The sequence below is a fragment of the Callorhinus ursinus genome, unplaced genomic scaffold (assembly GCF_003265705.2).
Source record: "Callorhinus ursinus isolate GAN/ISIS: 27379988/994484 unplaced genomic scaffold, GSC_fseal_2.0 scaffold5, whole genome shotgun sequence".
Taxonomy (NCBI): domain Eukaryota; kingdom Metazoa; phylum Chordata; class Mammalia; order Carnivora; family Otariidae; genus Callorhinus; species Callorhinus ursinus.
This window is the reverse complement of record NW_027397067.1, coordinates 82506775-82531418: the sequence shown is the minus strand read 5'-3', so window position 1 is coordinate 82531418 and position 24644 is coordinate 82506775. Positions and strand designations below refer to the sequence as shown.

Here is a 24644-nt window from a genome sequence, read left to right as displayed (position 1 = left end):
GTCTTAGCCACCGCCCCCTTCCAAGGCTGGGATCCCCCCCCCCCCCCCCCGGGGCCCGCCTGCTCTCCCCACAAGCCTGAGGCCCCCAGCTGGGCCCCCGCCCTCCGCCCCGCTCCCCACGTGGGCACGTGCCCACGGCAGGACGCAGGCAGTCCCGGGCCCCGAGGCCGGCAGCCCCAGCCTTACTGGGGCTCGACCCTAGAGGCTCCCCGGGGGCGGGGGCGCAGCACCCACATCGGGAGCAGCACCTGCAGCTGCTCAGCAGGCAGCCGCCGGGCCTTCGGTGACGAAGACGACGCGGAAGTGCCCCAGGCGCGCCGCCTGGAACCGCGAGGGGCTGTACTCAGGCTCATTGGCAGGCCGCAGCAGCCACAGGTAGCCCTCCTGCTCCAGGAGCCCCCAGCCGCACGGCCTCCAGCCGCCACCGCACCACGGGGAGCAGGTACACCTCGTGCAGGGCAAACACCGGCGGCTTCCCGTACCTGCGGGGCAGGCCGGTGGGTGAGGCGCCCGGGCGAGGGGCCCCGCCTAACGCCGGCTCACCTGAGCGGCCCCAGCAGCGCCAGCCGGATCCTCTCCGGCCACAGGTGCACAGGGTTCACTGCGTCCACGTAGTCGGTGTCCTGGTAGCGCAGGAAGGCGGATGCCTGGCCCGAAGGGTCGATGACAAGAGGCCACCTGGGAGCGGCCACCAGATCACTGCTGCCCACCCAAACACTCCGCCTGCCATCCCACCCGAGCCTGACCACCGACCGGCCATTGGCGCGGATGCGGTCACCCACGTCCTTCATTAGGATGTCGTGCAGCTCGGTGACCTGGCATTTCAGCCCGGGCACCACCTCCTCCCCTGTGGAGTCATAAGTGGGCTGGGGCACCAATGGGAGGACCTGATCCCTGATCCCCCTCCCCGGGCCCAGTCCCCCAGCGCCGCCCACCCTCCTGGGTCTGCTCCCGCAGCTCTAGCCTGGCCATGGCCAGCATCTCCTCGGCCTTCCGGGCCTCTAGCCGAAGCCGGTCCACCTGGGTCTCTGTGTCCCTGATGGCCTGTGGGAGAGGAGGGACCCCAGGCTCCAACTCAGAGCGAGGCTTTACTCCCTCCACGTGGCGCAGCCCAGACACCTAAGGAGGGGAGAGCGGCCCCCATTCCACCCCGGGAGGCCGCCGCTGGAAGGTGGCGCCCACGCTCGGGAGGAGGGGACGCAGGCCCCCGGAAGCCCAGGCCCGAGAGGGAGAAAGGCCACCTGCAGGGCGAGCTCAGCCCGGCCTGGGCAGCTCGGCTCACACTCCTCATGCTCCGCGGTCCTCCGGGCGAGCTCACAGTAGGCCTGCTGCAGCTGGGCGCGGGCACCGGGCCGGGGCTGGCCTGCTGCCCCCCCAGACCCGCTCCGTCCCTCTGAGGCCAGCGGCCTGCCTGCCTGTCCCTGTCCCCGCACCGGGGGCCTCTCACCTGTGCGAGCCGCTGCCGCTGTGCCCTTGCCGACCGCTGGACGTTGAGGTTCATGCTGGGGAGGGGGTGGCCCGGTCATCAGAGGCCCTCCCTGCCCCCCTTCCCCCCGCCGCACCGCTTGGCCTCTGCCGCCTCCTGGGCCCGGCGCTGCCGCTCGGCCTCCATGTTCTGGAGCATGGCCTCCGCGAGGCTCAGGTCCCACGACCGCAGCACAGCATCCACGGTGTCCAGGGAGGCCACCTAGGCACAGACGACACTGGCCCGGAGCTCAGAACGTGTGTTCCATGCTCGGCCTCACTCTCCCATTTTATTGACAAAGGGCGCCAACTGGCAGAAACATGGCCCCAAAGCCTTATCATGGTGCAGCTGCCCCCCCACAGTGAGACACCCAAGAGTCCTCTGGCCTCTCCATCCCTTTCCCGGATCCCCTCCTCACTCCCCCCCTCTCCCCGCCGCGAGCCAGTCCCCCAGGCCCCCTGCAGGCGTTCCACTGCCTGTTGGCACACCCGGGTCCCACCCTGCAGTTCCCTTCCCCAGCCGTGGGGGCCTGCACGACACCCCTCCAGGAGTGGTAAGGGGCCCGCCGCTGCAGGGGAGGGGGTGCTCCTGGCCACGCTCACACACACACCTGCTCCGGGGTGCTGCCGTCGTCTGCGTACACCCGGGGGTCAGCTCCGAGCTTCAGCAGCACCTCCACGGCTTCCAGGTGCCCCTCGGAGGCTGCTGGGTACAGCGGTGTCCGGCCGGAGGCGCTCTGCGCGAGGCGCTCCTGAGGGCTCCGCGGGGGCGGCCGTGGCCCCCAGCCCCGGCCCCGGCGCCCACCTTGCCGTCGGGGCCAGCAGCTGGATGGCCAGCGGCTGCCCGCCGGCCGCCGCCTCCGACGGCGGCGTGTCCCCGCTGCATTCCTCACTTTCCACCAGGGCCACGCGCGGCCGCCGCCGCCGCCGCACAGCCCCCGCCTCGTCGTGGCCCAGGCCCTCGCGGGTCAGCAGCTCGTCCGCCTGCGCGCAGGCCCGCGGTGACCACGTGACCAGGCGCGGGACCCCGGGCCGCCCCGCCCCCCTCCCCGCAGGACCGCCTGGGTCTCGCCCACGTCGCCGTCCAAGGCCGCCTCCCGCAGCCGGGCCCCGCGCGGCTTCTCCTCCCGCCGCCGCCGCGCCGCCTCCTGCTCCCTCCGCACCAGGGCCACGAAGGCCTGCGGGCGGACCCGGACCGAGGGAGCCCCGCCCCAGTTGCAGGGGCCCCGGCTGCCCCCACTGCCGCGCAGACCCGCCTCACCTCCCTCTGCGGCCGGTGGTCCTGGTGCACCCGCTGGCGGCGGGCCAGCTCCCTTCTGGCCAGGAGCTGCCGGAAGGCGGTGACGGCTCGGTCCTCCGCAGCCCGTCCTGGGGGACCGAGGGCACTCAGGGGTCCCTCCAAGCTTCCGTCCAGAGCCACTGGGGCCTCCCACACCAGGTGCGCCAGATCTCCAGGTCCACATCCCTTCCCACCCAACCAAGGGCCAGAAATGTTCTAAAATCCACAAAGGCAGGGACGCCTGGGTGGCTCAGTCGGTGAAGCGTCCGCCTTCGGCTCAGGTCATGAACCCGGAGTCCTGGGATCGAGCCCCACGTCGGGCTCCCTGCTCGTCGGGAAGCCTGCTGCTCCCTCTTCCTGGCCCCACCTCCTCCCCCCACCCCGTGCTCTCTCACTCGCTCTCAAATTAAATCTTTAAAAAAAAAAAAAAAAAGCCCTCAGGGTTGTAAGTTTGAGCCCCACGTTGAGTGCAAAGGTTGCTTAAAAATAAAATCTTTAAAATCTGCAAAGGAGGCCACACTGGATTAACCCACCAGCAGAGAGCAGAGGAGGAGGTATGAGAACTGAGCTGAGAGCAGAGGGAGGGCCCGGGGCCTCTTGACCTTCCTACCCCAGCCCAGACCTAGCTGGGACCCCAGGAGACCCAGCTGCGGAGGACCAGCTGGAGGAGCTAGCAGAGGACCTGAGGGATGGTGAGGAAGATGGCCTCCAGCACAGAAGTCCCCTGCACCCCCCAGGACTCCTCCCCCCCGAAAGCCGGAGGCCCCCCTGGCATTCAGGCAGCCACGTGTGGAGGCTGGGCTGGCCAGGCTGAGGCGGGGGTCTCCACCCACCAGCCCACTGGGACTCAGAAGAGGGAGCCCAGGCTGTTATGCCCCACACACCAGCCACGGCGGACCGTCTGAACGGACGGAGGCCGAGCTCTGGACGCCGCCTGCACCGGCCACTCTCCGACAGCTCCGTGAGTCACGGAGGAGCCTCGGAGGGATTCAGTGAGACACGGGAAGAGTCAGGATGGAGAGTGGGCGCAGACGAGGAGACGGAGGAAGGGCGCGCTATCGCGGAAGTGGGGATGGCGATCATGGATGAAACGAGCGGAAACTCTGGGATGCAGGGACCAGCAATGCGGAAAATATTTAGAGATAAAATACAGAAAAATTTCCTGAAGTAAATCTTAAGAGTGACAAAAAATATACCGGTAATCAAAACTACTGGCGCCGGTCACATCCTAACCAGGTTGTTGAACCTTAAAAAAAGAAGAAAAGCTCCTCAAGCAGCCAGCTAGAAACAGAGAGCAAGTCGGGCTCTCCTGAAATGCTTCGCATTTCACAGCCACAGTGCGTGTTACCAGTCGGTAATCAGCACCCACAGAATTCTGAAGGGTTAGGGTTAGCTCAAGAAGATTCAGAACGCACTTCTCCTCCCAGCCTTCCCACTGACCGCGACAGAAAGATGGCCAGAATGACTCTATCGTGACGTCTGGGTGGAAAGGCCGTAGGCGAGTGCGGGAGGGTGGCCCCAGCCCGGGGAGGTGGCTTCATCTGGCCACACCCACGGGAGGGAGGCCCACAGCCGGGGCAAGGCTCGGGCAGACCGCAGCACCAAGGGGACGAAGTCTGTGTGCAACCCAGAGCATTCAGTAAGGCTTTGGGTTTGGGTTTGCCAGATTGAGCTAATAAAAATACAAAACGCTATTTTGGAGATGTACACACAAGAAAAGGATTCGTTGTTTATCTGAAATTCAAATTTAAATGAGCGCCCTGTATCTTATCTGGCAGCCCTATTGGGTAGAAATCCTGAAGAACTCCATTCTTTGGGAAATGAAGAACCCTCATGGGAATGCAAGGCCCAGCAGCAAATCATTCAATCCTTGATGGGATCAAGGCACTCCGGAGTTGCCCCTCGCCTTGATGCCAGCCAGAGACTAAATCTTCGCTGGAGAAGAACATCGTCCAGAACGATTTTTTTTTTTTTTTTTTTTTGAGAGAGAGTGTGTGTCCATGAGTCGGGGGGTGGGCAGAGGGAGACGAAGAGAGAGAATCCCAAGCAGACTCCACACTCAGCACAGAGCCCCGTGCAGGGCTGGATCTCAGGACCTGAGATCACAAGCTGAGCCCAAATCAAGAGTCGGACGCTGAACCGGCTGTGCTACCCAGGCGCCCCTCCAAAATGTTTAATATGCAGTGTATGGCACCCAAAAGATAATCAGGCAAATGAAGAAACACAGTATGATGGAAAAATGAAGAAAATGATAAACAACAGAAGTAGACCCAGACAGAGCCGATGAGCAGCTCTTGGATGCGGACTTCAAGTGACATGTTCAGGGAATTAAAAGACAAATTAAAATTCTCGGCAGAGAACTGGAAACAATAATAAAGAACCAAATGGAAGTTCAAGAATGTAAAAATACAAAACCTGAAATTGAGAGTCCAGGGGGTAAACCTAGCAGCATTACAGACATGGCTGCGCACAGAACTGGTAAGCGGGAGCGCGATGCAAATGACCACGGTCAGCGCCGAGGTGCAGAGACGAGAGGAAAGGTCTAATACACAGGTAACTCGAGTTGCAAACGCAAAGGACAGGGAGGAGGTAGCAATATTGAAAGAAAAATTTTCAAAACTAACGGACATCAAGTCACAGCGTTGACATGTGTTATAAATGCCAAATGGGATAAGTTTGGAAACAAGCAGGGAAACACACACACACCAAAGCACACCATGGTAAAATTGCTAAAAACTAAACACAGCAGGAGAAGTCTTTAAATTAGTTAAAGGAAGGGGTGCCTGGGTGGCTCAGTCAGTTGAGCGTCTTGAGTCTTGGTTTCTGCTTAGGTCATGATCTCAGAGTTGCGAGACTGAGCCCCATGCTGGGCTCCGCGCTCAGTGGGGAGTCTGCTTGAGATTCTCTCTCCTTCTGCCCCTCCCCCGGCTTGGGCGCTCTCTTTCTCTCTCTCTCTAAAGTGAATAAATAAATCTTTAAAAAAATAAATTACTGGCAAAGCCACACTGAGTTACGGGTGCCAGCCCTTCTGACTCCTAAGGAATTTGCCTTACATGCTAGCCTTTCCACTGCTGAGGTTCAAATTTGTGCCTCGGAAATCATTTGTCGTGTTTTATTTTTTAGCATCGACTGGGAAAGTTGAAAACTTAAATCCTCAACTGCCAGGGTCTTCTATAGTATCAGTATGTGTTTAGCAGAAAACCAACTCCGTAATGAATGGAATTCAATTCCACGCATGGTTTGTTCAAGCACACTTAATAAGTAGCTTATTTTTTAAATGTCTTTTTTAAATGTAAATATTTGGATGAAGTTTTCAGAGTTTGTTTTGATATATGCTTTTGCTACACCAACCATGGTTTCAGAATTCACCTTTTGAGCTAATTGGTTTCAGAATCTGTAAAATGAACCGAGAATCTTGTGTATCAAACCTGTCACGCAGATGTGTGAGAATAATGTGTTCATAAAGCATGGATTTTGGGGGGAAAAAATAAAATTAATTAATTAATTAAAAGAAAAAAGATATATTACCTTCAAAGGGGTAAAAAATAAAATCAAGGGGCGCCTGGGTGGCTCAGCTGGTGAAGCGTCTGCCTTCGGCTCAGGTCATGATCCTGGGGTCCTGGGATGGAGCCCCGCGTCGCCCTGTGTCAAGGGTCCCAGCTCAGCGGGGAGTCTGCTCCTCCCTCTGCCTCTTTCCCGGCTTGTGTGCGCTCTCATGCTCTCGCTCTCTCTCTCAAATAAATAAACAAAATCTTTTTAAAAAATTAAGGTGAAATAAACACACCTTTGGACAAACAGAACCTAGAGGGGCCTGGGCAGCCGGTCTTGCTGGGGAGACGGACACAGGGTGTGCTGCTGGTGGGACAGAGCAGCTGAGCCCAGTGTGCAGGTGAGGGCAGGGATGCGGTTCAACAGAGAGAACATCACAATTACCTGAGCGTTCACACACCCACAAAATAAGAGCACAGGAGGAGCATAGGGGTGGTTAAGGGTGCGGAGGCTCGTGCGAGGTCAGGACAGCGGGCAGTCACACTAGGCTTGAAAACTCCAGGGCAGGTGGCCACAAAAAGATTAGTCTAGAAACATCGTGGCAGACACAGCATGAGGCAGAGCCCAGTGGAGCATGCCCTGCGCGAGCCCTCTCCCTGAGCACGGGCGACACCTGTGACTTGCTTCTGGCCGATACAGCATGGCAAAGGTGATGGCACTTCCCCTGCTGACGTTATACCTTATGGGATTCCCTCCGGCAGACGGGCCTTACAGCATCCAGGGGCCACGCTGGGGAACTATGGGCCGTCTGTGAGACTGAAGAGCACCTACGGCCGGTGACCAACGAGGAGCCGGGACCCAGGCCCGCGACCATGGGAGACGAACCCACCAACAACCCAAGAGACCCTGCAGTGCGTGCATCCCACACGAGCCTCCAGATGAGACTGCGGCCCGGCCAGCGTCCAGATGGCCACTACAGGACCCCGAGATGGGGAGCATGCTGTCTTTGGTTGCTAAGTGCAGATCCACTTGTTAGGCAGCAGCAGGAAATGCAAAGTTATGCCCGACTGCTAGTGGCAAGTGAACTCTGAGGCAATAAGCATCGCTGGGGCAAAAGGAAAAGACCCCAGAATAAAGGGAGCTGTCCGCCAAGACAGCATGGCTCTTGCAAGGCCGTTGGCATCCGGTAACCAGACTCCAAAACACATCAACACTATGAAGAGAAACTGATAAATCTAAACCCGTAGTAGGAAAGGTTAGCACACGTTTCTCAGTACTTGTCAGGACAAACAGCCCCATAAGCCAGTGAGGACACAGAAGACGTCCACAACATGGCCGGCAGACTCGCCGGCTGACAGGTGGAGAGTGCTGAACCCAGTCACTGCGAGGCACATTCTCTCCACGCACACACGGAAGACTTACCAAAACTGACTATAACCTGAGCTATAAAGCACATTTAACAGATATCACATAGTTCAAGTCATTAAAAAATACACTTTCTGAATATAGCTGAATTAAGCTTAAAATCAAATAACTAGAGATACCCACATATTTAGAAATTCTGAAATACATTTTATAATAACCCACGCGTCAGAGGGGAAAACACAAAGAAAGTGATAAAGCATGTTGGAGTAAACATTCATGGCCACGCCCCATGGGAAAGCTGTGTGGGGCCTGGAGAAGGGGCCGGCTTGTCTGTGGACCCGGGCCCCACAGCAGGGCCTGAGCGGGAAATAAGCTTTTCTTGTTTTTTTTGTTTTGTGTTTTTTTTTAAGATTTATTTATTTATTTTGGAGGGGGCGGAGGGAGAGGGAGAAAGAATCTCCAGCAGACTCTGCACTGAGCGTGGAGCCCGACTCAGGGCTCGATCTCACAACCCCAAGATTACGACCTGAGCGGAAACTACGAGCCAGACACTTAACTGGCTGCGCCGCCCAGGCAATCCTAAGCTGTTGTTATTCTGAAAGGCAAGGAAGTTGTTCCTGGAGACCTGGCCTATCCTGACCCGATGCGGACACTGGTAGCAGAAGGCAGGTGCCACCACCACAAGTGCCAGGCGGAAACAGGGGGCCTGGGCTTGAGGCGAAGGCCGGGGGAGGGCAGCCCCCGCCCCACACTAGCAGGAGGCAGGCTGAGCGGTCGGAGGCCAGCCTCGGGGACAGACTGCACGGCAGACGAGGTATTTCGTGAACTTGTAGCTCTAGGAGATGAGGCAAGTGCTGGCCGCTTTCGACAAGGTTCTTCACAAAGATGAGCTCAGAATACAACTGTATGTTTTGCCAGGAAAATGCAAAAGCAATCAAGTCCAGAAATTCAAGGACCACCTGGGTGGAAGCTGCAACCCCTTCAAATCGCGAAGAGTAAAGGACACAGTTGACAAGATCTCTGAGGGCCACGGGCCGTGAAAGCTCAGCCTCATGTGGAGGACAAAGTAAACGGGCTGCTGCCACGTCCCCATGAAATGCAGGAGTGGTCAGCCCCCCGACTCTGGGGAAAGACGCCAGGGCAGGCTCTCCCGTCAAGCTCTGTAAGCCCCCGGCGCCCACGGTCAGTGCCTGTGGGAGAAGAGAGAACCAGGGGAGGCAAGGCCAGGAGCAATGCCGGCCTCAGCTCTTGGCGTGCGAAGCCACCTGCGGCCACCTGGAGGAAGCAGGCAGCAGAAGCAGCAGGGGACCAGCACGTCTCCACGCTGCCCCGTTCTGAATGGTGACAGAGTGGGCGACTTTCTGGCATGGCTTCACATTGTTATGAGGAAATGGATTTTTGGGGGGTGCCATCTAGTAGTGGTGCACCTTTCCCAGGCTGGTGGAACCCCAGCCCCGCAGGTGTTCCTCTCTCTGTGCTCTCGCTGCAAGAGGGTCAGTAGAAGAACGTGCATATTTCAAGAACTGTGGGGTCCTTGGAAGACAGCAGCAAGTGAAACACCCCTAAATTCCCAGACCAAAACCTGAGGGGCTTTTTGTGAGCTTGTGAAAACAATCTTATACGTCACAGACGCGAGCCTGAGGCACATGAACACCAAATCCAGGCGTGATCGTGCCTGTCAGGAAATCACCACGTGAGCCCCGAGAACAAGGATAGCCACTCCACCTGCTTCCTAGGGTGTGGACTTGGGTTTCGGTTTTGTGGTTCATCGATCCCAGGACCCCGAGATTAGGGCCTGAGCTGAAATCAAGAGTTGGATGCTCAACCAACCGAGCCACCCCGGTGCCCCTACTTCAATAAATAAACCTTAAAAAGAAGTCCAGCTGTCTAGAACTCAGTCATCAAACCTGCATATCTCATTTAAGAATGCAAAACTACGGGGCAGCCGGGGTGGCTCAGTCGGTTGAGCAGCTGCCTTCGGCTCAGGTCATGGTCCCGGGGTCCTGGGGTCGAGCCCCGCATCGGGCTCCCTGCTCCGCGGGGTGTCTGCTTCTCCCTCTGCCACTCCCCCCGCTCCTACTCTCTCTCAAATAAATAAAATCGTTTTTTAAAAAAAGAATGTAAAACTATGTACCTCCCTGTCCATTTTAAAGTTGACGCTTAAAATTTTTCCTAACAAGTTTAAGTAGTTGCAAGGGATCCAATTTCTGGTATAGTGGTGAAATTTTAAAATAAAACACTTACTTTACCAATGGAATACAAATACCGTAGCTGAGCTCCTTGCCAACAGGAAGTGAGCTGCAGTAATCCATGGCAAGAAACAGTATCACAATGAACCAAAGCAGCATCCATGGATCCCTTTGGGAGGAACCCAGCGACCTGTCCCAGCCTCCCAAACAACCCTTGTCCGTTGACATGGGTGACCGTCCCTGGGGGAGCAACAGTATAGCCGGACCGCAGAGACTAAGCACTGGGGCCCCAGACACCGCGATGGTCCCCCAGTGAGCATGGGGGCATCCCTGGGCAGGAGATGGTGGGATTTGGGCCCCAGCTCGCAGACCCACCATATGGTTATTCCCCCCAGTTCCTGGATGTGTCCCTCAGATGCTGTAAGACGCCCTCCGGAGAGGCCCATGTGGCAGGACCGACAGCCAGGAGGAAGCAAGGTTCTCACCCAACGGCCCACAAAGAAGCAAATCCTTCCCCAGTCAAGGACTGGGATAAGACCACAGCCCAAGAGAGCCCCCCGTGGGCTGTGCCTGGACGTCCGGCCCACAGGACTGAGAGATGACACCAGATGTGGGAGGTGTGAAGCTGCAACCGGTAACTAACACGGGACGGCTCCCCCCACAGCCAGCACACACCCGTCCCGTAACCAGGAGGCAGAAGCAGGAGTGGCTTCTGTCGCCAGTGTCCCCGTGATCTACCCACGGTAGTTGTGTTTCTCATCTGCGGGGCTCTGAGGTATGCCGGGGGAGGTCTCAGCTCCCAGTGAACGCTTCCACTGGGCGACGGAAGAATGGCTCGAACCGCAGAGGGAAGCCTCTGCCCGCGCACGAACCTGACACTCAAAGAGGGGCATTTCCATACGAGCTGGGGCCACACGTCCTGACCTCCAATAGGGGTCAGCTCCCTGGTCTTCACGGGAGGAGGACTGTGTCTGGAACCCAGGTGTGCCCTGGGGGGCGAGAGCCCATGAGGATTCACACCCTTCAGGGAGAGAATCCAGGCCCACTGACGCCCCAGCTGAGGGCAAAGGACACGTGGAAGGGGCAGTGGCAGGGGTTCTAAGAGCCACGATCGGCCTCAGGAACAGGGTGCGTGTCTGCCTCCTCATTTGTTACACATATTTGTATATATTAACCAATATCTTTTTCTACTCTATTCTCTAACTTTTTATTTAATTTTAGTTTTAAAATTTTATTTATTTGACAGAGAGAGACACAGCGAGAGAGGGAACACCAGCAGGGGGAGTGGGGGAGGGAGCAGCAGGCTTCCCGCCGAGCAGGGAGCCCGACGCGGGGCTGGATCCCAGGACCCTGGGGCCGTGACCTGAGCCGAAGGCAGACGGCAGACGCTTAACGGCTAAGCCACCCAGGCGCCCCTATTCTCTAATTTTTTTAGAGATTTTATTTATTTTAGGGAGAGAGGGCAGGCACAGGAGGGAGGGGCAGAGAGAGAGAGAATCCCAAGCAGACTCCCTGCTGAGCACAGAGCTGAACGTGGGGCTCAATACCATGACCCTGAGGTCACGACCTGAGCCGAAATCAAGAGTTGGACGCTTAACTGACTGAGCCACCCAAGCGCCCCTTATTCTCTCATTTTTTATGTCAGACTTGTTGATCCTGGGAAACTTTATACCATTTAGTATTTAAGCGTCAGGAAATCCAGGTTCCAGGTGGAACATGAGGGAATCTGGGGTGTAATGAACATCAGTCAGAGGTGCGCTGATGGAAGGACAGTGAGAACATCTTCATTCCTACAGAGGGTGCATTTCGTCGGGCAGAGGCATTGCAAGGGGAAGTTCACGAGCACGTGAAGGCGTGAGCGGTGGCCACAGCCGAAGGGCTGGAGCAGGTCCTCCTCTGTTCAGCTCTGGAATGCTGGGGCTGCGCCACGCTGCTCCCCAGCCAGCTTCCTGTTGTGTTCTGCCAACAGGGGGTACGGGGGGGCGGTTAGAAGGGATTTCCTCTTTCCTGTCCGCTTGTTCTCACGCCACCCCAGCAAGGACCATGCAGAGGGCTCTGTGCCAGGACGAGAGTAGTTTTTCTGGACCATGTCATGACCTCAGCCCAAGTATAGGCCCCCATCACCCCTCACTGCACCCAGGCTGGTAACCAGTCAGGGTTCAGAACAGATTGAGCAGGGAAGTGCAAGTCAGCTCCAGGAAGAAGTAGCCTGCTTCCAAAAAACTTTTTTTTTTCTGCAGGAAATGGTTAATGTTAGTCTGTAAACCCTTCACCTGACTAGGATCCTTGCAAAGGCTCAGAGAAGACTCCCTTCACTAGAACAAGAAGAAAGACACTTGTGAGTGAATGCAGAGCTCACTCTTGGGGGGGGGGGGATGTCCAGATTCTAGAAGAGAAGAGCTTAAGTGGTACAAGACAGTGTCGATGGTCGTGAGGGGCAGCAAGCTGGAGTGGTGGTCACGACGTTCTGACCTGGAATGGGGCGGATGGGCAGTGTGTAGGGTGCAGCTCAATTTGTAAAACCAGAAAAACACCAGGCTCTGCCAATCAGAAATCCGACATCAGCCACCACAGTCCCTCACCGCTCCCAGACAAGCACCAAGGTCAAAGACTCACAGCTCTCAGACCGGAGGGGAAGCCAGTTGCCCTTGACGGAAGATCCAGCAATGTCACAAGTTCTCTCCTGACACTGAATATTCTCCTAGTCCTTCCTCGGAGGAGTCGGTGGCCCTTTACCAGGATTAACTGTACACGGGGGGGCAAGGGGAATACACAGACTTTTTTTTTTTTTTTTTAGAGAGGGAGAGAGAGAGGGAGAGAGAGGCAGAGAAGCAGAGGGAGAAGCAGGCTCCCAAGGAGCAGGGAGCCCGACGTGGGACTCGATCCCAGGACCCTGGGATCATGACCTGAGCCGAAGGCAGATGCTTAACCATCTGAGCCACCCAGGCGCCCAATACACAGACTTTTTGAGGACTCTTAGATACAGTATCTAAACTGATCCTGAGACTGCAGATTTGTAATAGCATCAGGATCCTGTCTATAGAATGGAGATCAATCAAAGATGGTGCCGTGGCTTGAGTCCACTGCCACTAGACACAGGTCCGTGGGTCTGTCCAGTAAGCTGGGATAGATATAATTAGCCACCGGCAGAATGCTCACATTGGGTCCTTGACCAATGGGGTCATTATAGCAGGAAGAGCCAAGTGGTAGCCCATGGAACTTACCCATACCCACCAAGATAGTGAACAAGATAGAAATAGTACTTTCCTAGAGGAATTGTAGAGATTAACAGCAACATTAAAGACTTGAGGGACCCACATAAATATAGTCAACTGATCTCTACAAAGGAGCAAAGACAGTCTTTTCAACAAATGGTGGTGGAACACTGGTCACCCATATAAAAAAATCTAGGCACACATCGTACACCCTTCACAAAAATTAACTCAAAATGGATCATAGACCAGGGGCACCTGGTGGGCTCAGAGTGGAGTGTCCAATTCTTGATCTTGGGGTTGTAGGTTTGAGCCCACGTTGGCTGTAGCTATTGCTTTAAAAAACAAAATCTTTTTAAAAACATGGATCACAGGGGCACCTGGGTGGCTCAGATGGTTAAGCGTCTGCCTTTGGCTCAGGTCATGATCCCAGGGTGCTGGGATCGAGCCCCGCATCGGGCTCCTGGCTCAGCGGGGAGCCTGCTTCTCCCTCTCCCTCTGCCTCTCCCCCTGCTCATGCTCTCTCTCTCTATCTCTGTGTCTCAAATGAATAAATAAATTTTTAAAATCTTTAAAAAAAATAAAAACATGGATCACAGGGACGCCAGGGTGGCTCACTCAGTTAAGCGTCTGACTCTTGGTTTCAGCTCAGGCTCTCATCTCAGGGTCGTGGGACTGAGCCCGGTGTTGGGCTCTGTGTTCAGCGGGGAGTCTGCTTGAAGGCTCTCTTCCTCTGTCCCCCTCCCCACTTGTGTGTGCACACTCTCTCTCAAATAAATAAATATTTATAAAAAATGGATCACAGACCTAAATGTAAAATGCAAAACTATAAAGCTCTAGAAAGGACATAGGAGAAAACCTAGATGACCTTGGGTATGGTGATGACTGTTAGATACAACATCAAAGGCACCATCCATGAAAGAAATAATTGATAAGCTGGGCTTTTGCTCTGTGAAAGAACTGTCAAAGTGAGAAGGCAAGCCACAGATGGGAGGAAATGTTTGCAAAAGACGTGTCTGGTAAAGACATGTTATCCAGCATATTCCAAGAACTCCTGACACTCGACAGTGAGGAAACAACACAGTTAAAGAATGGGCCAGGGACCTTAACAGACACCTCATCAAAGAAGATACACAGATGGCGAATAAGCATATAAAAGATGCTCCACATCATATGACATCAGGGAAATGCAAGTTAAAACGAGATCCCACGACACACCTGCTGGAATGGCCAACATCCAGAGCACTGACAACACCAGATGCTGGTGAGGATGCGGAGCAACAGGAACGCTCAGTCGTGGCTGGTGGGAGAGCAGAGTGGTGCAGCCACTTTGCAGGACGGTTTGGAGATTTCTAACAAAATTAAACACACTCTTACCATGTGATCCAGCAACCATGGCCCTTGGTATTTACCCCAAAGAGCTGAAAACATATCGACATCAAGACCTGTGCATGGATGTATGTAACAGCTTTATTCAGGGTCACCAAAACCTGGAAGCAACCGAGACATCCTTCAGTAGGTGGACAGATACGGGAACTGTGGTCCATCCAAACGATGGAATATTATTCAGCACTACATAGAAATGAGCTCTCGAGCCAGGGAAAGACATGGAGGGACCTTAAATGCATATTGCTAAGTGAGAGAAGCCAGTCGGAAAAGGCTCCATACTGTGTGATTCCAGGTCTCTGACACTCTGGAAAAGGAAGAACCATGGAGACAGATGAGCGGTCGCCAGGGGTTGGGGGAGGGAAGGACAGTCCGAGCACAGAGGATTTAGGGCAGGGAGACTGCTCTGTATGACACTCTACTCGTGGACGCACGTCATGACACGTTTGCCCAAACCCACGGAAGGTCCAGCACCTGGAGTGAGCCCTGAGGTCAACTAGATGCTGGGTGATGATGATGCCTCATGATCATAAACCCGCGTAGGTTCATCGACTGTAACAAATGCACCCCTCTGGTGGGGATGATGATAATTGGGGGGATTGTACATGAGCAGGGGTAGGGGGTGTATGGGAAATCTCTGTACCTTCCCCTCAGTTGAAGGGAACCTAAAACTGCTCTAAAAAAAATAAAGCCTTAACTAAAAAAAAAAAAAAAAGAAAGAAAGAAAAGACCCAAGACAGACAGGCTTGAGGAAAGCAGGAGTAGTGGTCCCCATCACATCTCTGTTGAATTCACCTGTCTGGCCTTTGCAGAAAACAGATGAATAATGGTGGAAGAAGATGGACGACAATGAACTTGAACAGGTGGCAGAACCGGTCAGATGGGCTGTGCACGACTGATTTGGCAAACGCTTTCCTCTCAACGTCCATCACTGGGAGGATCCAGGGCACCTCCCCACCGCAATCTGGCCAAGACAGCAATGCACTGTCACTGTCTTCTCTCAGGACCAAGCCACACTCTGGCTTCCGGTGGTAATACAGCTTATAGGGAACGTAGGAGGCAGAACAAGCCCCCCCCAAATGTCCGTGTCCTGTTCCCTGGAGCCTGGAAATGGGCTGTGTTACATGCAGGAGGGAATTAAGGTTACTAATCAGGTGACCTTAAAATAGGGTGATCATCCTGCATTATGTGGGTAGATCCATGTAATCACAAGAGGAGAGAGAGGCGGAAGAGACTCGGAGGAAGGTCAGACACAGGCAACAGTGCTGACCTGGAAGGCAGCGAGAGAGGCCGCGAGCCAAGGAACGTGGGCACCTCCAGAAAGTGGAGGGACAAGGGCGCGGATTTCCCTCTAGAGCCTCCAGAGAGGGTTGCAGTTCCCGAGGCCTTTATGGTAACCCACTGAGGCCCGTGTCAGACTTCTAACCTCCAGAAGAGCAAGAGAGTAAGTCTGCACCGTTTTAAACTGAGAATGCAGCCACAGGAAGCTAGCACAGGAACCTAGACCGTCCTGGTGCTGCCCGGATCCTCAGACTTCCAGACGTAGGGATACAAAACCAGCGGTCTGGGGAAGCTCTCGGGGTTCGTGGATCTGCAACTTGCTAGGACATTGTAAGGTAAAAAATAAATCGTTGCGCTTTGTACCTCCTTCCTCAAGAAAGAAGCCCACTGGTGGGCAGGCTGTTAGGACTTCTGAGCAGCATCCTGTCTCTGGGAATACCGCACACCCCATTTGCTGGGAGACCCAGAAGGCTAATGGTCCCAGCAGGGCCCAGAGGTTGTGGCTGAGGCATGAGCTGCCAGGCTGGGGCCACCTCATCAGCAGGTCCGACATGCTGTAGGTATTTGTGGGCAAAAGGGCGCCCTGTGGAACCTCTGGTGAGCCCCCACAGGAGAGGTGCAGCAGGGCTCCAAGGTTCTAGAGTAAGGCTGTGCCTTCCGTGGCAGAACACTCTTCTTGTTTTAGAGAACATCTCCTGACCTCCTGGCCCTGCTGGAGACTGGAAGTCCAAGCAGGGCAGGAGGGAACATGCCGCCCGAGGAACCCATCACAGCCTGCGGTCCTCACTCTGGGGACTCCTGGCATCGGGCAGATACAGCGGGAATCCACCGCATGGTAGAAATGAAACACCCAGAAGGCCTGAGTCCCTTCCATGACCCAGACAGCCGTGCCACGCTCTCCTCCCTTCTGTAGTATTGATGCCTCTCCTCAGTCCACAGCACAGCAGAGGAAAGCCTCGGCCACACACACAGCTGAGTCCGCCCGGCGGCACTAACTCAGACTGCCCGCCGTTGTCCTCCTCCATCAGGAGACCCTGCGGGGCAGCGAGACCGACAGTCTCTGGGGGGGCACCTGGTCATTCACTCCCCATGGATGGGAAGAGTGGCCTGGGGGGCGCAGAAAACTGCCCCCAGGACAACGGGGAAAGGCTTGGCTGGTTCATCAGGAGCCGGAAATGGACAGAGACAAGCAGGGCTGGGAAAGGCAGCAGCAGGAGCAGGCTTGGGGGGCAGGCGGCAGGAGCAGGCTTGGGGGTGCCAGCATGGGGGGCTGGCTCTGCCTCTCACTGTGACGGCCCCAGAGAGAGTCCACTGCAGAGGAGGTGGACATCCTATGGATGTCGCCCAGCCTCTCTCCTCGGCCGCCCGGTGCTGCTGCGAAGGCCAGTGCATGGGGTGGCTGAGGGGGCAGGGATGCTGGAGACACTTGGGCCCAACAGCACGAGCCCCCCACACCAAGGCCGAGCAGACACTGTCCTGCCCAACAACCTTCTTGGTGCCAACTCCTATGCTCTGGCTGATGATTTGGGCAGGTCATCAGAAACGTGGGTGGTGGTGAGGAGACTGGGGGAGACGCCCTCTGAACAGACTTCTCAGAATAAACCCAGGCTCTGAGAATGGTTTGCCTGTGTGATGCTGACCAGATATCCTCACTGCAAAGGAGGCTCTGGGCTAGCAAACGGACACAGACTTGTTCCCGGCTCACAGGCCATGTGGCCACGGCAGCAGAGTGGGGCCCATGGACATCTTCATCCTCTGGGTGCCCAGGCCTGAGTGCGGCAGTCCTGTGGGACACTTTCTGTGCAAAGGGGACACCCTTTCTTTTGGCTGACATGGGTTCCTGCAGGGAGGCTCCTACTGGCTCCGCTGTTCATGCCACCATCGGCAAAGACCTGCTGGCCCCCGAATGCCCAGTCCGAGCCCCCACCTCACAGCAGAAAGAGGCAGGGCAGTGGGGCCTGCCTAGCCTCACTCACGCCCAGAACAGCTGGCCTTAGAGAAGAGGGGACGGGCCTGCTGGAGGCTCAGGACTCCCACCCTGTCACCTTGGGTGCTGTTCTGAGGAATTCGGTGGGAGCCCCCTGCCCACCATAGAAACTGAAAAAGGAGCCCCCCTTCCCCGTGACAATGAGAGTGTGGTGGAAGTGTGGGCGGCTTCTCCCCAGAAGTAACGGCAGGGCACAGGTAGAGCGGGTTCTTGGCGGACCCGCAGAGTCGAGGGCACAGCTGGTGCGGGCTTCTAATGACAGACGGGGCATCCTGCTCAGACTCCTCGGGGCCTGGCCTGTGTCCTCCACTCCCTCTCATTTCTGCCTCTTTCCCAGCCCAAATCTCCAGCTACTGAGTATCCTTCCAGCACATTCCATCTCTGCTTAAATTGCAGAGAATCAGTCCTACTATGCATAATCTGGAAACACAAGCGATAAATACGTCGCGCATATATAAGGCAGGACTTTACAAACCTTCTGTGGTCCACCCCTGTCCTCGGGACAAGGTCAGGCTCCTTGTCCTGGCCCTTGGTGTGTGGGTGGCACGCTGGGAGTTTATCCTGGGGCAAGGCCAGCACCACCCACACAAGACCAAGCTTGTGTGAGGGTTGAGACCAGCCACTCTGTCTGGGACAGGCCAGAAGTAAAATGGGAGTCAGGAGGCGAAGAGACCAAGGCCAGGGTGGGAGGGAGAGAAACAGACCACAAAGACCTATCTGGACACGAGGGCTTGGGCACAGGGTCCCCAGGGTGCAGTCTCGGGAGACTGGGCAGTGAAGAGGAAGGGGATGAGGGGTTTGCCCCTGGATGTGCTGGTGAGTTTGAGGGCACCCAGGACAGGGTGGGGGGTTGCCATGGAATATGGGTTTGGGGCACGGGACAATGATCTGGTAAAGACTCGGCTCTGGCGGTCGGTGTCAAGGGACTACAGTGGACGATGCCCGCCCTGAGAAGACAGCCTGGGGGCGCCTGGGGCGCCTCGGGGGCTCAGTCGGTTGAGCGGTGGAATCCTGATTTCGGCTCAGGTCCTGATCTCAGGGTGGTGAGATCCAGCCCCACCTGGAGCTCCCCGCTCTCTCTCTCTCCCTCCACTCTGCCCCTCCTCCCCCATAAATAAATCTTAAAAAAGAAAAAAAAAAAAAAAAAAGAGGACTACCGCCGGGCACAGGGTCCCAAGAGTGAGCAGGAGCAGCACAGTGGCACACGAAGGTGGTGGCCCCTCTCCAGTCCCCAGCCGACGACCACCGCGGGTTACAGGCGTGAGGGAGAGGGACTCCCGGACAGGCCGCGCCCCTGGGAGGCGGCACCGGGCCAACCCCGCCCAGCCCTCGCCGGGAAAGCCCGGCGCTGCTGCGGTCCGAGAGAAGGCCGGGGTTCAGCTCCACCTGCCCCGGGGAGTGCCACGCGGCTCCGCGAGCACCCGCGCGCGCGCACACGCACATGCACGCACACCACGCGCGTCCCGGCGCAGGGCAGTCCCCTTCCCGCCAGCCCGCCCGCAGGCCTGCCCATCCCCTCCGGCCCCGAGAGCGGACGCGGGGTGCGCAGGCTCTCACCTGCCGGGGCCTCTGGGCACTCAGGGGCCACGGGCCGCTTGGCCGGCTGGCCGGTCTTCCTCGGCGGCTGGCGAGTCTCTCTCGGCTTCCCTGGGGGAGGGGGAAGTCAGTGCGGTGGAGGCGTGGGCCCACCCCTTCCCATCACCCTCCGGAGGCGTTTAGGGGCTGCGTGGAGGACAGGTGCTTCTCGGCAGTTAAGGAGCGCCCACCTGGGGCATGTCCTCCCAGGCAGTCCGGCGGCGCCCCCTGGGGTGCCGCGGGGGGCGGGGCACCCCTGGCCCCGTGTCCTGAAGCCCGGGCTCTAGCAAGCCACGTGTGGCGAGGTCCCTGCCCTAACGGCCCGGCATCTGGTGCCCTTGTGTGTCCTCCTGTGCCCCCCAGGTGGTGGCCTGCTGTCTACCTCCCCCTGAAGCTTCAGGGACAAGGGCTGAGTGGGAGGAGGAGGAGGGTGCTCCCAGCAGGGCTGTGCTAGGCAAACCAGTCAAGCCAGTGTGGCAGAGCTGGCTGGGATGGGGCCCTGGGCGTGGGTGTGAGTCAGCGGCCCCAGGCTGGGGAAACGCTGGGGAGGAGGCTGTCTGGGGCCTCCTCCCAACAGGAAGCCCAGGGGACGCCAGCACTCAGGATGGCCCTGTGCACCCCCACCCCCACCAGGGTCCCCCTGGGGATACAAAGGCCTTCGTTTCTGGGGCAGGGCAGCTGGACCCCCAACCAGGAGGCATCAAGGGCCCCTGCCCCACCCCAGGGCAGGCTGGACTGTGCCTCGCTGCCCCATCTCAGTCCACAAAATGCCATCGGGCCTTAGGCCCCGGCTCTTCCCCCAGCCCCCAGCAGGAGGCCACCAGGCTGGGTGAATAGTGTGGCCTCCACAGAGCACCCCAGGCAAGCTTGGGCCCCCGGGGGGCTCCTCTGAGCCTGCCGGCCTGGGGGCTGCCAGACTAGTTGTGTTGGGCTTGTCTGTGGCCAGGGAGGGTCTCCTCTGGATGGTCAGTGTGACTGGGATGCAGCTCCTGGGCCCGTGGGCTGGTGAGCTGCCCTGGACCAGGGGTGGGGGAGAAGGCGCTGTGGCCTGCCCAGGGCAGGACCAGACTCGTTGCTACACACAGCCAGGATCTGGTTGCCGAGAGCCGCCTCCTCCAGTTTCTCGGTCTCCCTCCCAGTCTGGCCAATGAGGCCTGTGGCCTGTAAAGTCCTGCGCCCTGTGTCAGCACGTTAGTCAGCCCTCGAGCCCGGGTGAGCCACCACGCCGCCGAGTCCCTATAAACTCCCCAGCGTGGCCCAGCCCAACGAGTGGGGCCCGTGAGGCCCACAGGCAGCGCCGGGGCCTGGAGCTGCTGTGCCACAGGCACCAGCCAAGGGGCAGGGCAGGAGCCGAGGGCCCACTGTGGCCTCCCAGGGATGCCCGCTGCACCTGCCTGATCACGGCTGGCCGGCGATGAGCCAGGGCCCCCAGGGAGCAGACACCTGGTGAAAGGCGCCGGATCGGGGCCATGTCGGGGAAACGAAGTCGGGCTCGAAAACCCCGAGGCAGGAGGGCGGGCAAGGCACAGCAGGCCTCGGGTCAGCAGGGCCCTGAGGCCAAGCCCCCGCCCCCCGCTGCAGGGGGCCCTCAGGACAAGGTGGGGGTGGCCCCTGCGGAGCACGTGACCAGCAACAAGCCAGCTGCCCAGGGACACCCCAGGGTGGCCAAGCCAGAGCGGCCACAAGCAGCCGAGGGGCCAGTGCAGGCCACTGCTCTGGGGTCCGAGCTGGTGTTAGTCCCCCCTGCGGACATGGAAGGCTGCGGGGCAGGGGGCCTCACACTGGGCCTGGGTCCCGAGCTGCTGAGGCTCCATGAGGTCCAGCTGTGCCTGGCCCAGGAGCAGCGGCTGCTGGAGGACCGGCGGCGGCAGGTCCAGCTGCAGATGCAGCTGTGGCAGGAGGAGCAGCTGTGGCAGGAGGAGCAGCTGTGGAGGGAGCAGCTGTGGCAGGAGGAGCAGCTGTGGCTGCAGCAGCTACAGGAGGAGCAGGCCTGGGTGCGCGTGGAGGGGCTGGAGCTGGCCATGGCGCTGGAGCAACTCCGGAGCGAGGGCCTTGAGGTGCTGCAGACCCAAGGCCAGGTAAGGGGGTGGGGGAGGCTCCGGACAGTCTGTGGGGGTGTGGTAGCCATGCAAGCAACCTACAGATTCCTGCAGAGGGCCAGGGCGCCAGAGGCCAGGGTGGCTGTGTGATAATGGTGGGCCCTTTTCACACTCGAGAGGTGAGGTGTGCCCACCACACAGGGTGCTACAAAGACCATGTGAGAGCATGCCCTCCCAGGCTGGCCCAGTGTTTGGCAGGTAGAGAGTGCCCAGAAAGGATACTTGTTCAGGGAAACTGAGGCAGAGGTATTCCTACAGGGGACCCAGGCATCCTGGCCACGTGGACCAGGGCAGGGAACTGCTGGAGCTGTCCAGGGCAGTGTTTGGGGTGCACAAGGGGAGGGCTGCAGCAAGTCCCTAGGTGGACAGTCAGCAGGTAGCAGAAGTGAGGAACATGCCCACCCTCCCCCCACCCCCAACAGGGCTTCCTGGCAGGCTTCCTGGCTGCCCGCCCTGCCTCCACTGTTTATTGCAGTCTGTGTTCCCAGGGCTTGAGATCACAGAAGAAGCACGCGGCCCTGAGCCCATCATCCTCATTCCAGAAAGGCTGCTTCCTCAGACGCCGCTGGGGCTATTTTGGGAAACTAGGGTCTAACCCCGGCTTGGCATGGGAGAGTAGTCACCACCACCCCCAGCAGGGCGCGTGATCTGCGAGCTCTCTGTGGTCCAGGGACTTGGGTCAGCCCCCCTCCGATCAGAGGGGCTGCAGCTGGGGGGTGGGTGCTCCGTTAGCCAACACAGACCCCAGTGCAGGCCTGGATGCTGGAGGGACCCAGAACTGCAGCCTGGAAGGTGCTGACAGCTTCACAGAGAACTCATGAGTGCCATGACAGAGAAGAAATGGGACTGAGAAGGGAAGCACAATGGGTGGGGGTAGGAAGGAGAGAAGGGGCCCTTCCTGACCCACAACAGGATGGAACCAAGGGCAAGCTGTCACCATTCACTCTAGGAGTGGCTATGGAGAAGGTGGCCTGAGAGAGCACCTGTAGGCAGGGAAAAGCAAGGGGATAGCCCAGGTGGAACAGAGGGTCAGAGTGGACCACACACTTAGCCTGAGAATCCCCAACATGCATTCTAAGTGAGCTGTCTCAGAACCTGTCTTCAGTCCACGTGGGCCTGCATTCCATCTCTGTGTTCTAACGCTGTGCTGCTCCCAATACTGCTCCCTGATCCCCCCCACGGCTACAAGTCTCAGGGTCAGGGTCTGGAATGGACTTCTGAGCCCTGAATCCTCGGGTCTACCATACCAAGCCCAACTCAGAGATTCCCTGAAAGCCACGCTCAGAGGGAAGGGTCTTCTCAGAGCATCCCTGGCAGCTGCAGCGAGGGGCTCACAAGTCAGTGTTGGAGTGGAGGTGCTCTAGAGGTCAGACTCACTTACCAGCAACAGCTCTCAGCTCGGCTCCAGGGAGGGATGGCTGCCACTTCCCTGAACTGATGCAGCTTTGGGCACCCCCTTCTTGCTGCTCATTTTCCTGGAGCGGGGTGGGAAAAGTCAAGGAGTGTGTGCTTAGAGTGGCCTGTGTGGACAGACAGCCTCACGTCCGCCCCACCCCCCATCCCAGCTTCCTGTCGGCTTCCAGGCCCACCTGCCTGCCCTGCTTTTCGGCCCAAGTGTGCCCAGCAGCTTCTGGGGGAATGCTCGCAAGGACCTCTGGCCACAGCTCATCCCCCTTGCCCTTGCTCACCTGCCTCCTCCACTCCCTGGTTCATCCATCCTTTGGTCCCGGGCCCTGACCGTAGCCTCCAGGGCTGGGTGTCTTGTACCTATGTCCCTGCTCTGAACCGCTGGGCTGCAGCTCAACAAGCTTCATTCTAATGCATAGCGCCACCCTGCTCTGCTGAAGCCGCCATGCTTCCCCACTGCCCACACCCACCCAAAACACCGACAACTTCTGTGCCCCCAAACCTCTCATGTTGTTGTCAGGGCCTGGAGGCAATGCCTTTCTCCCTAGTCCAGGCAGCTGACCCCAGAGTTTATTTCCCCTGGGAGGCCTCCCTTGGCCCAGGTTGGGTTGGGTCCCCTCGCCTCCCCCCCTGCACAGGTACGGCACGGCAGTCTTACCTGGACGCTGGTGTGACCCCGTGTCTGCGTGCCCACCACCTTCTGCTGGTGGGGTGTCTCACAGTGCTTGGGGAAGGAATTAATGAAACTGAGAGCAACCCTGGAAACCCAGAAGATGGGATCATGCGTCACGAGTGACGAGGAGGAAGGTGACCAGAAACTGGCAGGAAGAGGGTTCCGGCATGGACTGGGGAGGGAGAAGCTTGGGCAGGGGCCCTGGCTTGGACACATGGTTGACCGCAGGGCAGGCCCTAAATGGGATCCAATGGGGAACTGGGGTTCTGAGCAAGGATCTGAAGTGTTTAGGGGGACTGAAGACTTCTTGAGGGGGGTCAGTGTGTGCTTACGGGGTCCCCTATCCACGTGGAGCCAATGCTAGCAGGGTACCTGCTGAGTGAAGGAGTCTCAGTGTTCGTATGGGGTCCTGTACATGGGCACGGTTCTGTGGGGGAGGATCCTGGTGCTTGTGGATGGTTTGCTGGGGGATCAGTGAATGTGGGCTTCCCTGTTGTGTGTGGGGTTGGTGTGTGAGAGCTTCCCGTGTGCATGCGGGGTCTCCTGTGTGCGTGGACGTTGGTGTGCGCCTGGATGATAGGCGTGTGGAGTTGGTGTGCACGTAGGGTCCCGTAAGTATGCAGGGATCCCTGTGGTGCCCGTGGGGTCCTACGTGCCTGGGGGTCAGCAGGGGTGCATGCAGGGTCCTCTATAAGTGGAGGCGTTGGTGTGTAAGGAGGTAAATGCGTGTGGCGTCCCTTGTGTGCACGGGTCGTGATGTGCCTGCAGAGTCCTTGTGGGAGTGCCTGTAGGGTTCCATCTACCTGGGGGGCACTGGCCTGGGAGGGGACTGGTGTGTGGGGAGGCCCCTCGTGCGCGTGGGTGTGGGGAGGGGTCCTGGAGCGCAGTGACTGTGTGTGCCAGTGGGGTCCCAGGGACTTGAGTACTGCGTGCGGAGAGTGGGGGGGTCCTCTGTGAGGGCGTCAGGTTGGGGGTGCCCCGGTGGCGGGGGATGCCCGCTGCTCGCGGGGTCCTCCAGCCCGGGCCCGCCACTGGCTCGGCGCCGCCCCGCGGCCTCACCTGCCTCACCTGCCTCCCCCAACTCGCAGGCAGGGCGAGAAGTCCCGCCCCCTACGTCGGGCTGAGCGGTTTCCTAGCGACTGAGCCGGAACTTCCGAGTCACCTCGACTTCCGGGGCGAGGGTCAGGGGTCAGGGATAGGGGCCGAGAGCTTCGGCGAACGGATGGGCGCCGGGGGCA

At 58.1% G+C, this 24644-nt stretch overlaps 1 protein-coding gene across 1 annotated transcript in view; it reads right to left on the bottom strand.

The window, feature by feature from the left end:
* Nucleotides 1–182: 182 nt before the first annotated feature.
* Nucleotides 183–24644, bottom strand: part of IQANK1 (IQ motif and ankyrin repeat containing 1) — a 27725-nt gene continuing 3263 nt past the window's right edge. Inside the window, 16 exon segments of the mRNA XM_073892681.1 lie at nucleotides 183–281; nucleotides 283–405; nucleotides 407–482; nucleotides 544–678; nucleotides 754–847; nucleotides 936–1044; nucleotides 1242–1366; nucleotides 1543–1687; nucleotides 2076–2223; nucleotides 2270–2450; nucleotides 2513–2642; nucleotides 2726–2832; nucleotides 19210–19299; nucleotides 22708–22801; nucleotides 23392–23457; nucleotides 24466–24516. Of these exon segments, the coding sequence (XP_073748782.1) occupies nucleotides 183–281; nucleotides 283–405; nucleotides 407–482; nucleotides 544–678; nucleotides 754–847; nucleotides 936–1044; nucleotides 1242–1366; nucleotides 1543–1687; nucleotides 2076–2223; nucleotides 2270–2450; nucleotides 2513–2642; nucleotides 2726–2832; nucleotides 19210–19299; nucleotides 22708–22801; nucleotides 23392–23457; nucleotides 24466–24516 (1773 nt within the window).